At 48.5% G+C, this 17,267-nt stretch overlaps 1 protein-coding gene across 1 annotated transcript in view; it reads right to left on the reverse strand.

Moving 5' to 3' along the window:
* Nucleotides 1-685: 685 nt before the first annotated feature.
* Nucleotides 686-17,267, reverse strand: part of RNF24 (ring finger protein 24) — a 79,778-nt gene continuing 63,196 nt past the window's right edge. Inside the window, exons 3-6 of the mRNA XM_058679621.1 lie at nucleotides 7,481-7,523; nucleotides 5,553-5,594; nucleotides 1,807-1,886; nucleotides 686-1,245 (exon numbers count right to left, since the gene is read on the reverse strand). Coding sequence (XP_058535604.1) covers nucleotides 1,107-1,245; nucleotides 1,807-1,886; nucleotides 5,553-5,594; nucleotides 7,481-7,523 — 304 coding nt within the window. The 3' untranslated portion in view covers nucleotides 686-1,106. The remainder of the gene's footprint in view (nucleotides 1,246-1,806; nucleotides 1,887-5,552; nucleotides 5,595-7,480; nucleotides 7,524-17,267) is intronic.

Genomic DNA, 17,267 nt, shown 5'->3' on the forward strand with positions numbered 1-17,267 from the left:
ACAACTCCTAATGGACTCGAGTCATTTCTAGAAAAGTTGGACAGCACGAGTTGAAGAGCAGCATGCGTTTCTTTCCTGTAAAGACACTTGAAGTGATCACAAGTCCAAACTGAGGCACACGCCCCTGGGAGCTTAGCCCTGTGGAGCTTCCTAAGACTACCTACAGCTTCAGGTAGATTACCGGCTTCAGAACTGCACGCGACTGAGTGGGCGGAGCCAGTGCAGCAGGGGAAGACTATAGGGAAGGCAGGGGGGCCCGTCAGCATCCTTGTGCAGCTGGACCAGGTAACCAGCGACTCCCTCCCAAGGAGGCCAGCAGCTCTGCTGGAGCCATGGTGTGCATGTGGGCTAAAGGCAGCCAGCACCCTGGACTGTGCTGGGACAGTGTGGGCTGAGCTCAACCCTAGCTGGGCCTCCCCAGGGAACAAGAGTCGAAAAGCAGATGAGAGGAAATGGCTTCTGACCAGGCCTTTCCAAGTGCATTTAATGTGGATAGCTTAGGCGACTTGTAAGTGCTGTGAACTTGAGGGCGAATGGAGTGGTGAGCGGCACTGCTCTCTCTTGCAACCAAAGCCCTTGGTTGTGTGATGGCCTCATCAAAGGAACAGACTGTGAGCAGGCTTGCTGCTGCTGTGCCCTGCCCACTGGCGGCCAGCTCTGCTTTGCCTAGCCCCTGCTTTCCTTGGCCCAGACTGCCAGGGGAACTCAGTGCTGCAGAGGCATGCATGGTTCTCCCCGAGGCACAGCCCCACCCTCAGTTCCCTTTAATACTGAGTTTATCTTTCCTCTGCTTGATAAACAGCATCACCTTGGCAGGGAGAGGAGTACCTTGAGAGACAGTATAATGGCGTTAACGAGAGACCCTCACAAAGTTTCTTGAACCAAACCTGCAGGTTCGCCCACTCCTCTCCTCTTGGCATGGAGTAGTATCAGAGTGCTTTGGTTGTCACAAGATCCAGATGTCTGGGCTCCCAGCGTGGCTGGCCCAAGAGTTCTTCATGAGGCAAAGGAAGTGGCAGCCGGTACCTCAGGTAAAGAGCAACCAAGACAGACCCCGCCGGTGTTCCTCCTGGATCCACGCAGACGTCACATCCCAGCAGACTGTGCTATACAATGTTCTCTGCCCCAGGCAGGGGCCCCTGGGGAGGACCACGGTCCTGCTTACTGTGCAGCTGGGCCAACTGCAAGACCGGCATGTTGCACAGGGGACACACTTTCCGAACCTCCAGCCACTTAATAAGGCACCTGTAGGACAACATGCCCCATGAGTCCTGGGATCATGGCGCCCCGCCCACAGCCTGCTGTTGCCAGTGTGATGAAAGCTGACACCCAGAGCCTCTGTGCTGGGCATGTTGGAACTCTGCCACCTGTGGAGAGGGCAAGGTGACAAGCCACAGCCACTCAAAGTATAGCAAGGAGGGAGGTGGAAGTAGGCAAAGCAAATGTTTCTAATAGGAACATGAGAGCAGTAAGACTGCAAGAGATGGGGAGAATATTAACATATCTGCGGGGAGGAGGAGGAGATGTCAAAAGAACTGTGGTTTTAATTAAAATGGATTTTTAGGAGCTGGAAGCTCTCACTGGGAAGTCCCAGCTAATAGGACATCAGATGGCTGTGGTAGAGTTCTGTGGTGGCCACTTCCCTCACCCTGAGCCCTTCTAATGCCACATAGATACACACACAGGCTCCATCTGCTGGATGCCACTTTTCTGCACTATGGACCCATCATGAAGCCATCAAACATGGCACTCCTCCAGTGTGTCCTGAACTTAGGTGCTGCTGAGTGACTCCACGCCAGTACTCACTTTCTGTGGAAGGCATGCTTACACGGGCAGATCCCCAGCTCATCTCGAGGCTTGAAGTCTTCTAGACATACCGCACAGAGCTGCAAAACAAGCCCACAAATGAGGCCAAGTGTGCCAAGTGCTCTCCCAGGTCAGAGCAGGACGCAGGCTACTGAGACTTAGTCTCATGAAGGAACCTCGACTGTTCCTCAACAGGTTGGGATAGATGAGGCCATACTAAAAGGTCAAATAATCCCAAAAAGGCAAGGAATGGAAAGAGAATAAAAGGGAAAAGCAGGATTAAGATTCAAATTGTAGACCCAATTATAAACCTAACATTCACTGCACTGAATGTAAATGGTCTAAACACACCAATTAGGACATTGGGGGAATTCATTTGCCTGGTGGTTAGGATGCTGGGCCCTACATTGCTGTGGAGTTCAGGTCCCGACTCTGGTCCATATCCCAACTGCCACCAGCACAGACAGGAAGGTGGGTGATGATTCAAAGGCTCAGTCACTGCTCCAAGCATTGCCACCTTGCTACATAAAGATGGGCACACAAAGGGTGGGATGTAAGCTCTGCCCATGTGGTTATGACTGCCTCTCAAATGCATTAAGTAACCCAGATGCTGGTAGAGTTGTCTGTAAGAATACTCAATTCAAATACAGTTATATAGGTAGACTGAGAGTAAGAGGAATGGGAGGGGCAGGCATTGAGACACTGTAGTTAAGCTGCTGCTTGGGAGCCAGCATTCCATCCTGGAGTACTGGTTTAAGTCCCAGCTACTCCATGCTTCTGGTCCCGTTTCCTGCTAATGCCCCGGAGGCAGGCTTTGTGGCTCCTACCACTTCTGCAGGTGGAGTTCCTGGCTCCTGGAGACAGCCCATCTGACTCAGCTGTTGTGGATATTTGGGAAGTGAACCGCCCTCTGACAATGTGCCTTTCAAATAAAATAAGTGCTTAAAAAGAGGCTGGAAAAAGATATGTTACACAAAAAGGAAGTTAGAGTGGCCATACTAATACCTGACAAAGGTTTCAGAGCAAGGAAATCCACTGAGGAGGTGTTGATAACATGCATCCAATTCGCCATAAGAAAAAAAAAATCCTAAATCTATACAAGTTTACAGGATTTTGTGAAACACAAAGACGATATCCATAGACCAGAAGACTCAACATGGTAAAAGTCAAAGAGATCCCTAAAGAAACTTAATGCAATAAATCCCCAAAGAGATGTAATGTAATAAAACAATCCCAGCATTTTTTGGAGGGGGCAGATAAAGACAAGCTGATGCCACAATTTACATGGCAAGGACAAAGGAACTAGACCAGCGGTACGGCTTGAATGGCTTGTCCCCGCCCAAACTCATGCTTAGGGGCCAGTGCTGTGGTACGGTGTCCAGTCTCCACCTGCGAGGCCAGCATCCCATACAGGCACTGGTTTGAGTTCTGGCTGCTACCCATCCAATACAACTCTGACAACGTTACCTAGGAAAGCAGTGGGAGCTGGCTCAAGTGCATGGCCTCCTGCCATCCATGGGGAGACCTGGATGGGATTCCAGGCTCTTGGCTTTATGTCTGGCCCAGCCAGGGGCCACTGAGGCCGTTTGGGGAGTAAACTATTAAGTGGAATATCTGCCCTTCTCTCCTCACCTCCCTCTCCACTACTTCCCCATCTCCCTCTGTAATTCTGCATTTCAAAAACATGAATCTCAACAGCCTGATGTTTTTTAACTTAGCGGTGGGGCCTAATGAGAGGGAGTTAGATCATGGGACCCCACCCTCAGGAATATATGAATGTCATTCTTGGGAGACTGGGCTAATTGTAATTAGATTAGATCTGCAAATGATTTAGGACTCAGGAGCCTGGTTTACTCACAGCAAAAAGTTACAGAGCAGATGAGCCTTCCTGCTCCCTCCCCTCTGAACATGAGACATTCTGCCTTCCTGTCTGCAGGAAGCAACAGCTGCCCTTCGCCAGAAGCTGGTCTTCAGAACCATGAGTTAACACAAACTCTTTTCTTGACAATTATTCAATCTTTGCTTACAGCAACAGAATAGGGACTAAGAAAACTAGCTACAACAATTTTGGGAAAAGAATAAAGTTAGCGGAATCATGATAGTAAAGCTACAGTAATCAAGCCTGGTTATGAATGAAGGGGGAAGGCACGTCGATCAAGGGACCAAAACAGAATCCAGTGGTCCTACAATGTGTAAAAGGAAATTTTGTGAAAGAAGAAACTACTCGGGCCTGGCAGCGTAGCCTAGCGGCTAAAGTCCTCGCCTTGAATGCCCCGGGATCCCATATGGGCGCTGGTTCTAATCCCGGCTGCTCCACTTCCCATCCAGCTCCCTGCTTGTGGCCTGGGAAGGCAGTCGAGGACGGCCCAAAGCCTTGGGACCCTGCACCCGTGTGGGAGACCTGGAGGAAGTTCCTGGCTCCTGGCTTCGGATTGGCGCAGTACCGGCCGTTGCGGTCACTTGGGGAGTGAACCATCAGACGGAAGATCTTCCCCTCTGTCTCTCCTCCTCTCTGTATATCTGACTTTGTAATAAAAAATAAATAAATCTTTAAAAAAAGAAAAAAGAAGAAGAAACTACTCACCCAGCTAGGCATATTGTGCTGAACAAAATGTCAGTGTTAGATCTGGTGACATGGGAATTGTGGGTGCAGCTCGGAACCGCCGTCTGATAATGATGCCAAAAAGTAATGGGTCAAACCCTAAAGACGACTTCCATCCCTGACAAATCTGGCTATGCTGAAAATTATTAAGATGTCAAGACTCACTCTACCTAATGATCATTAAAAATAACTCAATTAGGAAAAACATGCTGGTACTTGCTGTTAATTTTGGCCATGTGTCAACACTAAATTTGGAAAAGTGAAAAATCAGACAGTAATCAGTTTCAGTTTAATCTAGGTCTGAAGTGCCATTAAACAGTAATACAGCCATTCTGATGAAAAACATGCAGAAATAAAAATAAAGCAGCAGTAGCTTTAAAATATATTTTCAAAAAAAAATAAATTAAAAAAAATAAATAAAACATATTTTCATCACTATTCAAATAACTATTTTTTTTCTGAGTATCTTTGAAGCAAAGTAGCTTCATCACTTAGACAATATAAACCAGATAAACAACTTTCCAAATTCTTGCTTTAGATACTAAATAAAAAAGCAATAAAAATAAAATTTCTAAACACTTACAACTGGAGATAACACAAAGAATAGAATGAAAAAAAGAACACTTGAGGACTATATGTGACAGTGTGTAGCAAGATGCAGACTGACACATCAACACAGTCCTGGGCACCAACTGTGCCACCCAAGAGCTGCATAAGGATTCACTCCTCTCCCTTCGCACGCCTCCATCACTCCCTAACCTCACTCCCCAAGGAATAAACATTGCCTTTTATGTATCATCAGTTAAAGGGAAAAAATCAGGAAGATATTCAAGGGTGAAATTAATAATTCATCCTGAATAGAAAACCTAATTTATATCCATCTCCTATTCATGCAGCATGGACAGGAAGCAGCATTCTAGTTACTGTGAGATCCTCCATGGGTACCACTTCTGTTAAATACCAATTATGCTTTCTTAAAACCTTCAGTTGATTTCTTTGTGACACTACCCTCGTATGTCCTAGTAAGCTGATCAAAGTAAGTGTACTTCTTTCAGCTTCTCAGAGTGAAGTGCTGGGACATATCTCAGCACCCCAATACTGGAAAATGGCTCAAGAAAGGATAAAAAACTTATAAGTAACTTACCTCATGTAAATTCAATTCTTTAACTTTCTCTTTTAATATAACCTGTAAGACCGAAAAAAAATATGCCCATTTTAACTTATAATTTGAAAAATTTCTCAGTATTCTCACAAATATTTCCTTTAATATAGATAACCACTTCCCTTATATTCAACATTTCAGTCTTTTACTAATTGATGAGAACATTTGAACAACTGTATTTAACTAGAGCAATGATGCAGTACAATCTCTTTGTGAGAACATTAAATTTTGGGACAAGATCTGACTTCATGCCTATCTGAGTGCTGACAGGAGACACGGTCTCATGATCTGTAACAGTACGGGCTGATGGAGAGTCGCTTTTAATTTCTGACAATATTGCTTATCAGTAACTTCAACTCTAGAGTTGTGGTAATTTGTTAAAATTCACTTAATTTTCGTTCACCTGATTGTGCAGTTAAAATGCATGCCCAGTATTAACAAGGTAAATTAATTTATCTTGATGTTGAAAAAAAGTAAGTGAAATTTTGCAATGTAAATCTCTAACGTTTGAGTATCTTACATTCTTGAACCAAACAGTTTTGAGGGCAAGTTGCCTGTTGAGAAATACCAACTAGAAGCTCTCCTCCAGCTCAGTGGGATGTACTCAACTTCCTATTCAGAGTACTTCAAGGATCAGATTTACTATGTGACTCGATCCTATCAAATCATTCACCTAAATGACCCGTAAGACAAATTTTACTTTCTGGCTTGCCTAAATATAAGTACCTTTTAAGTTGTCAAGGTTATGATAGAACCAAGAAAACTAAAACATTCAAAAAAGAAAAGAAAACTAAAGCATTCAACTATGAAACCCAAGAGCAAGAAGAGGGGTCACCCAGGGTGGCACTGTGTAGATCCACAGACATGCCAATGAGCTCAGATTTCCAGCACGTGGACAGGAGATAGGCAGAAAGATAATCCTAAATATGGAGACATGGCTCTGTAACATCAGTGTGGCTAAGGTTTGCTAAAGACCCAAATGAGCTTAAGGGACAAAAAAGTTAAAAAGCTAAGGACAACAAAAAATTCAGGTGTGGGCTTGGTGTGATGGCTCAGTAGCTAAATCCTCACCTTGCAAGTGCCAGGAACCAATATGGGCAACGGTTCATGTCCCAGATGCTCTACTTCCCATCCGGCTCCCTGACTGTGGCCTGGGAAAGCAGAGGAGGATGACACAAAGCCTTGGGACCTTGCACCTGCATGGGAGACCTGGAAGAAGCTGCTGCCTTTGGATCGGCTCAGCTAAGGCCACTTTGGGAGTGAACCAGAGGGTGGAAGTTGTCCTTCTCTCTGTAATCTGATTGGCCTTTCTAAGAAAAACAAATCTTTAAAACAAGCATTCATGTTTAAGGCTAAAGGAAAACTGAGGAAAATGTAGTGGTATCTAGTGAAATGCTCAAGAATGACATGCATGAGAAACTTGTACTTAGCATTAAGAAGACCTACAGTTACTAAGAGACGACGTCAGTGAAGGGCAGTTCCAGATTGGGCTTCTAAGAGTTCAAGGACACAGTAGAGTTCATGAGATCATTGTAACACACTTGCTCACCTCGGAGGACGGGCCCTATCTTCTAACAGGGAAGACAGGGAGAATCAACACTTAGCAGAGTCTCTCAATTTCAGAAAATTAGGCATCCCTTTAGGGAATCCAACCCACAGCCTCTCTGCTTAGTGTGTGTGCCACCACGTGGTGGCTCACGTTCCTGGGACATTGCATCATTGTAATGTCTGGACTTTGTGCAGCTTCAAATTATACTTAAAAACGTACTTGAAAAAATGAAGTTGATCCATTTTTACTGCAAATGAAATGCTAAAAGAAACGTAAGTAAGTCTGTCCCTGGTTTAAGGTGTAAACCTGAATTTTCTGGGGCAAAGACATGATCAAAGACAATGTGAATAACATTTCTCACCTGTTTATAGGCATAAAATTCTTTGTGTGCTTGATGTCTTAGCCTGAAAGACATAAATGAACAATGCAACATTGAAACTTCAAATATAGTTAATTGGAAAAACTCTGTTGATTTCTTGTATTCGCTTACATCATTTAAATTTAAAATCCAGAATCTTCATCCTGGAATACATCCAAATGATTTATTGCTATCATGTGAGAAAGTTCCTCATGAATCACAAAATGTACTGAGACGTAAATTCTACTTAGATTGAATTAGAACGAAATTTCAACGCAACATTAGAGTGAGGATAATTGAACTTCTTATACTGGTGTATATGTTAGTTTCCACAAAAGCATCAAAAATTTTAATTTAAAATTTAAGTATAGCATGAATTAAAGTATAAGAACCTGAAATAAAAAGCTAAAATATTTAAAAATGTGTATACCCGTGTAACCATCCCACATACCCACCGGCAGTATATTTCCAGCACTGCTGAAGCTTCTGAAATGACCCCACTTCACGCAGTCCCCCTCTGGAGAGCCCACTCTCCGCACCTGTTCCAGGCAGATGAACCTCAAGATGTGTATCTAAGCCCCTGGGTAACTGGCTTGCTTCAGTCCACAAGGCTTTGCAATGGTCATTCATACTGTAGTCATTCTGTCTTCTGATTGCCATATAGTATTCCAATGTCTGAATATAATACAATCTACCCATTCTACTATTGATGAATATTTAGCTTAATTCTAGTTTGGGGATATTCTCAATAAAATTACTACATAAATTCTATCTGGGCCCTGTGTGATGGCTCAATGGCTAAATTCTCACCTTGTAAGCACTTGGAACCATATGGGCTCCAGTTCATATCCTGGCTGCTCCACTTCCCATCCAGCTCCCTGGCTGTAGCCTGGGAAAGCAGTGGAAGACGCCCAGAGTCTTGGGACCATCATGGAAGAACAGGATGAAGCTGCTGGTTCCCGGCTTCAGGTTGGCTCAGCTCCAGCCTTTGTGGCCATTTGAGCAGTGAACCTCAGTGGATGGAAGATAATTTTCTGCCTCTCCTCTCAGTTAATCTGCCTTTCCTCTTGTCTTTCGATAGATACGGATTCACTTCTGTTATACAGCTAGAAGAACCATTGTTTCAAAGTGCTTATGCCTGTTTTGAGCCCCATGAATAGCTCAAGAACATTCTCATGATTCCACATCTTTGCCACTGCTTGGTAGGTTCAATTAAAAAAAAATTAGGGCCTGGCCCAGTGGCCTAGCGGCTACAGCAGTCGAGCATGGCCCAGGGACTTGGGAGACCTGGAGGAGGCTCCTGGCCCCTGGCTTCGGACCAGGTCAGCTCTGGTCATTGTAGCGGCTTGGGGAGTGAATCAGCAGATGGAAGAACTTCCTCTCTGTCTCTCCCCTTCTCTATATATCTGACTTTCCAATAAAAATAAATAAATCTTTTTTTTTTACATGTTTTTATTTTTTTTAATTATTTTTTAATAATCTTACTTAGTTGATTAGGGAACAAAGGGTCAAGGGCTACAGGGTGAAAGTGGGTAATACCATTGTTTCCACACCAATATCATTTTTCCCTGTATCTGGGGTCAGGGAAAAAAACAAAGGGAAAAGCCCCACCCAACCTCCCACCCATCCCAGATCCCCAACGGGAGGCGCGCTCTGAGGGTCCTGCTCATACAGTTTTGATAGTTCATCAGTTCTGGATTGCTGCCAATATCTCAGTTCCAATCGCAATGAACCCTATTCAGAGTCCACTGGCGGACAGTCTCTTCATGGTTGGGGTTTTGAGATCAGCAGTTCAGTTGGAGGGATCTCCAAAGAAACTTCATCTGAGATGATCCCAGGCCTGATTCTTGCGTGAGTTTGCTAGTACAGAGTCCGACACCATCCGTCACACTGATCAGCTTATGCATATGCTGGTCGCTGGGATTGCTGGGTTCGTTCTGTTTCCAGCCCTGTCTTCCTCGTGAACCAGCGGGTGTTGTAGTCCAGTTCGATCCTACCCGCTTCATACTTGGTCCTCACGCAAACCGGTTGGAGCTGCAGCCTAGTTGGGGCGACTCCCCATAACCCCCACCAGTTCTGCCCCCTACCCTGGTTCCCATGCTTGCCAGTATGTACCGCAGGCTTGTCAAGTCTGTCCCACATCCTGTTTAGCTCTCGCACATGTCGATGGGCATTGAAGCCCAGCTCAACCCAACCAACCTACTATCCAGCCCACACACCTACTGGCAGGTGCCCTTTTGTACAGCCACCCCTGCCCCTGTCCTGGTGTTCATGCTGCCCAATGAGAGTGGTAGCCCCGAGGGAGGTGCCCACTATTTCCCTTCTAGGCCACACTCACTCCGAGATTATGCACTCTCCAGGTAGTTCTGGCATTTGACTTGACAAAATTAGCTCCCAGTGCCAGCCTCTGCCAGCTAGTACTGCGGCTAGCCCAACCAACCCTCACCCACTCTAGTTTTTGCTTGCACCAGTCGGAACAGTCAGCCCACCGTGGCCCTTCCCTTATCTAGTCCACATGAGGTCCACAGGTGTTACAGCCCTGCCTATTCTGATCTGCCCCCATCCCGACTCACGCTTTCCAATGGAAGTAGTTGTCCAGCAGGGGAGCCCACATTCCCCTGTCAGCTTTGCCTCCTCCCCCTGATTATCACATGTGCTGTTTGGGCGCTGCAACCACATCTGGTACGGCTCATCTCACCTTGGCATTCCTTACTGTGTACTAGTATGTGTCGCAACTGAACCTGGCTCGACCCACACTCTGTTCTGGCGCTCGGACTCACCAGCGGGTGATGTGAACAGGTTCAGCCTGGTCTGCCCCCAATCCATGCCATGTGTATACCAGTGGGATAATTTCCGTAGCCTGTTCTGGGCTGTTTCCTATTGTGCTTCTTGCGCTTACCTGCAGGGACTGTGTCCTGCCAGAGGAGTTGCCCAGGCTCCTCCATCAGAACCTCTCCCATTGCCAGGTTTTGCGCATACCAGTGGGTCCATGAGCCAGCCCTGTTCAGTTCACCTCCTGTCCTAGCAGGAACAGTGGTGTTTCCTGATTGTTCTTCAACCCAATCTGGTTCTTATTGTTGGATGTTTCAACCCAGCCATGGCTCTTCCATGCCCCCATACAGCTTACACATGGTTCAGTAAGGGGTGAGACCTAGCCTAGTCTGTCATACATTTCCCCTGGTCCTGCAGAGCACCAGATGGTGTTGGAGTCTGGCCCGGCTTGGTGCTTCCATTCCCAGTCCACAGTTGTGCCATGTGGGATTACACTCGTATCCTGATCGGAACGCAGCCCCATTTACAGCCCATGCGCTCATTGGTGGGAAACTCAACCCAGCTAGAGTATCCCCTTAGCTGCCCAACCGGGCCTATTCCCAGCCCCCCGCCGGGTCGGACCCAATGCTGGGGGCTCACGCCAAAGACACTGCCGCAAGGCAGTGAATGAGTCCTCGGCCTCCCCCAGAACCCAAGAGAGCTCTTTCCTCAGGGTAAGTGCGCCATGAGGGAACTTGGGAACTGGGTTAAAATTCCTAGCTCCACCCAGCTGCTAATATCTTGGGGCTGGGTGAGTTTGGGAGGGGTTCGGGCCTTGGGTTTGGGGGCAAGTGCCACTCCTCACAGTGTGGCGGCTGTGGGGGGTGCCCCTGCCGGGTCGGACCCAATGCTGGGGGCTCACGCCAAAGACACTGCCGCAAGGCAGTGAACGAGTCCTCGGCCTCCCCCAGGACCCAAGAGAGCTCTTTCCTCAGGGTAAAATAAATAAATCTTTAAAAAAATTATTTAATGGAAATTAAGTTCAATTTAACTACATTGCCCAATCATGCTAGTTCATTTTGTGTTTTGCCTGTTTTCCTTCTGCTGCTGCCTAGGAGGCCTCCCGGGGCCTGGGAGTATGTGGAGCACAGTGGGCCTCGGAACTGCTGCACAAGTCTGTGTCCCAGAAGGTGTGTGGGGGTGTCAGGGCCCCAGGCTGGCATGCTGGCATCATGTGCTGGTGGACTGGGCTTGGGGACTCAACATGCAGGAGTCCAGGCCGGCAAGCGTGCCGGAGGACTGGATCTGAAGTCCTGGATGGGCAGGCGGGGCCTCATGCCAGCACACCACCACGCCAGAAGACCTGCCTGGGGAACCCTGTGCTTGTGGGTGTGTGGACTGTGAAGGGGAAGGGGGCATGGGATGTGAGGAATGATTTCTGCCACTGTACTTGCAGGTAAGTGAGGGATCCAGAGGAACAGAAGGAGATGGGAGGACCTTTGTGGGTCAGAGTGCACCTGCCCATGTTGGAGACTTGAGCTGGGCTAGTTAGCATCGCCTACTGCTCACCACTGCACATGAAAGCTAGGGCTGGGGGGGACTCCCTGGCAGCGCTGGACAACAGAACCCACCAGTGAGTGTTGGAGCAGCGGATAGGTCATGTTAGGCTGGAGGCAGATTGTGAGGGGAATATGTGGGCTCACCCCTGTAGGACTGCAACATCCACTAGCTTGCTCAAGAGCTGGAGTGATGAAGAGCCAAACTAGATGTAACTGTGGAACTCCCCAACACTCATGGCTACTGTGGTTCTGAACAGGCCAGGCTGGTCCAGGCTGCAACACCTGCAAGTGCACGCAAGAACTGGGAGTTGAGCAGGCTGGGCCACAACATTCACCAGCACACACAAAGGCTAAGATGGAGGTGGACTGTGCTGAGTAAGGGCCTAGTACCTGCTGCATACATAAGATCTGGGAGTGGGCCTGGTGGGGGACCTTGGGGAACTCCCCTGGTGGGCCTTAGCTCCTATGCGTGAGCATGTGAGTCAGGGATGGGTTTTGGTCATGCTGGGCAGGGCTGCTTCACTTGTTAGCAGGTGTGTGGGTTAGCTCTAGGGCAACGGATTGGGCAGGGCCAGGCCAAACCACAACACACTGACATGCACAGCAGCCAGGCCGGGATGTGGGCCACGCTGTGCTAGGCTGTCACACCTACCAGTTTGCATGGAAGCCAGGGATGGGGCAAACTGGGCAGGACTGGGCTGTAGCACCCACCAGAGAGAGTTGGAAGTGGGGGCTGGCCAGGCTAAGCTAAGCTTCAGTATCTGAAGGCAAAGACCAAGCTAGGGGATGGGCTATGCTGGGCTGGGTCAGAGCAACATCTGTGGGTCATATGCAATGTCTGTGGTTGGGAGTGGGTCTGGTTGGGGAGCTAAGGGGACACCCCAGCTAAGCTGAAGTTCCCACTGGTGAGTGCGAGAGCTGGAATGGGGGCAGTGATCTTGGTTGGACATGGCTACAGTATCCCTCGACATGGGTATAGAATGGGTTTGGCTCCAGAACCCACTGGTGCTCCTGAGAGTCAGGGTGGATGTAGGACGGGCTTTGCTAGGTCTTGCCACCTACTGGGCCATGTGAAAGCTGAGTTTTGGGGTAGGACAGGCAGGACTGGGCTATAGTACCTAACGGTAAGAGCCAGAATGGGTGTGGGTCAGCCAGGCAAGACCACTCTACCTGCCAGGACAGGAGGTGGGCAAGTCAGGCCAGACCAAGTGTGTGTGTGTGTGTGAGATCTGCCACTGGGGGGGGGGTGACTTGATGGAGGACCTTGGGGAACTCCTCTGTCAGAACATAGCCACTGCAGGTGGGTGCAAGAACTGAGGCTGGGAGCAGCCCAGACCAGGCCAGGTTACAGCACCTGCCAGCATATGTGTGACTCAGGTCTGGGGACAGGCCTGGCTGGCCAATGCCTAGCACCCACTGGCAGTTGTGAGATCCAGGACAGGGAGCGGGACAGAAAGCAGCCAGTTCACATTAGGGCTGGGCTGTGGGGCTGGCTGAGCTGGGCTAGGCTGCCAGCATGTGCTGGGACTGGAGGCAGATCCGGCATAGTCAGGCTGTAGTACCCATGGTGAATGCTGAGGTGAGGTGTGCCATGCCAGACTGGGCTGCAGAGCCCACCAGCACATGTGAGACCCTGAGGCAGGACTGAGGCCGGGATCGGGCAGTGGGGGATTCCCTGCTGGGTTAACGCTCCTGCTGGTAAGCGTGAGAGCTGGGACTTGGGTGGATTAGCTAGGCATTGGCCTGCATGTCAGCTGGGTTAGGGGGACAGCCAGGTTGGTGTAAGTGACCATTTCCACTGGTGCATGCAAGAGTAAGAGTAAGTGCAGGCTGGCTGGGCTTTGCTGCAGCATTAGCTGACAAGTGCTGGGTGCTGGGACAGGGGTGCAAGTCCTGTCAGGCTAGACCATAGAACCATCTGGCAAGTGCAAGATCCTGAACTGGGAGTGGGCCTAGTAGGGAAACTGGGCACTCTGATGGGCTGCAGCTCCTACTGGTGAGCATTTGAACCAGGGCTGGAGGTGGCCTGGCTGGACAGGCGGGGAGCTCCTGTTGCTATGAGAGTTGGCTGGATAGTGGGGTCAGTTGGGCTGAGCTAGGCTGCAAGTACCCACTGATATGTGCAAGAACCAAATGGGATGCGGGAGTGACTGGACCAGTGTGCAACACACACCGTCATGTGCATGAACCGAGGCTGAGTGTGGACATGGTGGGGGTTATTGGGGGCCACTCTGACTAGGTCTACAGTTCCTGCTGGTGTTTGTGAGGGTGGTTGAGCTGGGCCACAGCATCTACTGGTTTGCTAAGAGATGAAGCTAGAGACAGAACTGACCAGGCAACTGCAACCACCAGTGTGTGTGGGGGCATACTGATACTCAGAGCCTTGAGAGCTGGACCCTGCACTGGCTGGCACACACAGGAGTCAGGTCTGGGGTCACCTCAGAGAAGGTTTCTTTGGGGACACTCCTCCATCCTCCAACTGGACTGATGGTCTCAAAACTCCAACCACAGGGAAAAATCACAGGATCTGTGGCTTGACTGTGGAGTGCATGTGTTAGAACTGGATCTCCTCATTGTTGAAGACTGTGCAGTGAATGGCACGCCTAGAGGCACATGGGGGACATGACAGATCACAGAGGGCTGCAGAGAACATCTAGTACCATGGATGGCAGAATAACTTGGACAGCTCTTTCTGCAAAGTGTTGACAGTAACTGTGCAAGTGAAGACTCTAAGATGGATTGTGTCCATCCACGGACCTTGGAAGGATTTCCTCAACCATGGAACAACGAAATCAACAATGCCTCAGAGCTACTGAAACCACTTGGGCAATGGCCTTGAAACATGCTCCACACTGGGGACCCTAGGAGGACACTGAGTGGCCGTCCCACTTCCCCGGGTCCTGCTGCGGTTAGGCTGCTGGGAGCAGCCCTGTCCCATTCTCTATTCCCTTTCCCTAAATACAGGAAGAAAAAGCAATTTGGAGATATTTGTCTCATTCACCTTCTCCCATTCCTCTACCCTTCCTACTCTAACTGGGGTCCACATAGGCATTCATCCTTCTCAACTAGGTAAACATCATCAAAAAGAAAGTGAAGATTCAAAAATATTTATTGAGTGAATTTTGTTGTGATTAATATTGTGCCAGGTACTGTTCTGCATATTTGGAAATACATAAGCGAACAAACATCTTCCTGCCGAGCAGGAGGGAGAGTATTCTGATTACTGTGAGAGTCTCTACCGGCATGGCAGCATGGCCTTCGTGTTCCAGCAGGGCAGAAGTGAGAACTCAGTAAGACCCGCAAGAGTGCTCGGTCTGGACTTGCCAAGCCCACTGCAGGTGGGATTGGAGATTAAATAAATCTAAGGCTAGTTTTAAAGTTTATATTTTGGTAAGGCCTGAAAATGGTGTTATAAATATCTAAATGGTCTTTGGCAAAAAAAAAAAAAAAAAAAAAATTTCCCACCCTTGCTGATGTAGTGCCCTGTCTGTAGCCCAGTCTGTAGCCGCAGGAATGTCTACTCCAGTGCTGTGGATCTGTGTGGCTGTGTGGCTGACGTGGCTGTGTGCCCTGTCTGTAGCCCTGTCTGTAGTCCTGTCCTAGGCACAGTCTGTCCCAGTGCTGTGTGGCTGTGTGGCCATGTGGCTGACGTGGGTGTGTGCCCTGTCCGTAGCTCTGTCCCAGGCTGTCTGTCCCAGTGCTGTGTGGCTGTGTGGCCATGTGGCTGACGTGGGTGTGTGTCCTGTCTGTAGCCCTGTCCCAGTGCTGTGTGGCTGTGTGGCCATGTGGCTGACGTGGGTGTGTGTCCTGTCTGTAGCCCTGTCCCAGGCATGGTCTGTCCCAGTGCTGTGTGGCTGTGTGGCTGATGTGGCCGTGTGGCTGATGTGGCCGTGTGGCTGATGTGGCCGTGTGGCTGATGTGGGGGTGGTGTTTAGGCCAGCTTGTGTTCTCCTTTGGTTGAGTTTGGCTGACTGCAGAATTTTTTCTGCATGAGAACAGAGGAGCTTCAGAGAAGGTGTGGGCTTAGATGATTTTCCAGGATTAATTGTAAAGACTTGTCAAATCCAAATTTACCATTTGCTGTGTTAAACACAGAAGGATTAACAGAAAGGAAAGTTCCCAAGGTCATCATTGCATTTTCAAAATGCTGTCAATGACAAGTAAATAGAATATAGAACTATTTAAATATGGTCAGCTTTTCCCAACCACACATGATGCATTTTAGCAAATTCCCCTTTCTTTGCTTTATTAGCTTGGTTTTAAAAAGGATAAAACAGGGCCTGTTGTGCTAGCCTAGCGGCTAAACTCCTCATCCTGCATGTGCCAGAATCCCATATGGGCACTGGTTTTAATCCTGGCAGCCCTGCTTCCCATTCAGCTCCCCGCATGTGGCCTGGAAAAGCAGTCAAGGATGGTCCAAAGCCTTGGGACCCTGCACCTGTGTGGGAGACCCAGAAGAGCTCCTGGTTCCTGGCTTCAGATCAGTGCAACTCCAGCCATTGTGGCCGCTTGGGGAGTGAATCAATGGACAGAAGATCTGTCTCTCTTCCTCTCTGTATATCTGACTTTGCAATGAAAATAAAATAATCTTAAAAAGGATAAAACAAAGTAATATGATATTGAATAAAACTGCCTTTATCATTTATCTCTTATTTGCTTAGTAGTAATACCATGCAGTAAAATGGAGTTTCATAATTTATTTCTCAGAAAATTAAAAAAAAATTGGTAAATTAGTATTCTATCTTGAAAGTTGAAAGCTTGGGTGGGTGCCAGGCCGTGATCGTCTTCTTAGAGCCCCCATTCCAGCCACCGTGTACACGTGGTGAGCTGTCCCTGGGCAGCCAGTGTGCCATTTTGCGCTAGGCTCTGCCTGCCGGCTGCCCGGCTATAAGCTTTGGGGCTTGGGGCTTTGAATTGCTGCTTAGGTAGCTCCATGTTGAGCCCACTATGCTTCTGTTTTCTTCTAATCAATCCTGAAGACTCCCAACGACAGAGTAATTTTTCCCTTCAAGGTAAGCAAGGGTACTGAGACCTGGTAGGTTGGAGGAGAGGGACCAGATGATCTTTATGGATAAGACTGATATACCTTTTTTTTTTTTTAAAGACTGATTTTACTTTTTTTTTTTTAAGATTTATTTATTTTATTACAGTCAGATATACACAGAGGAGGAGAGACAGAGAGGAAGATCTTCCATCCGATGTTTCACTCCCCAAGTGAGCCGCAACAGCTGGTTCTGCGCCAATCTGATGCCAGGAACCAGGAACTTCTTCCGGGTCTCCCACACAGGTGCAGGGTCCCAAAGCATTGGGTCGTCCTCGACTGCCTTCCCAGGCCACAAGCAGGGAGCTGGTTGGGAAGTGGAGCTGCCGGGATTAGAACCGGCGCCCATATGGGATCCCGGGGCGTTCAAGGCAAGGACTTTAGCCGCTAGGCCACGCCACCGGGCCCAAGACTGATATACCTTTGAGTCATGTGTAAA

This window comes from Ochotona princeps, chromosome 22 (assembly GCF_030435755.1).
Source record: "Ochotona princeps isolate mOchPri1 chromosome 22, mOchPri1.hap1, whole genome shotgun sequence".
Lineage (NCBI taxonomy): Eukaryota > Metazoa > Chordata > Mammalia > Lagomorpha > Ochotonidae > Ochotona > Ochotona princeps.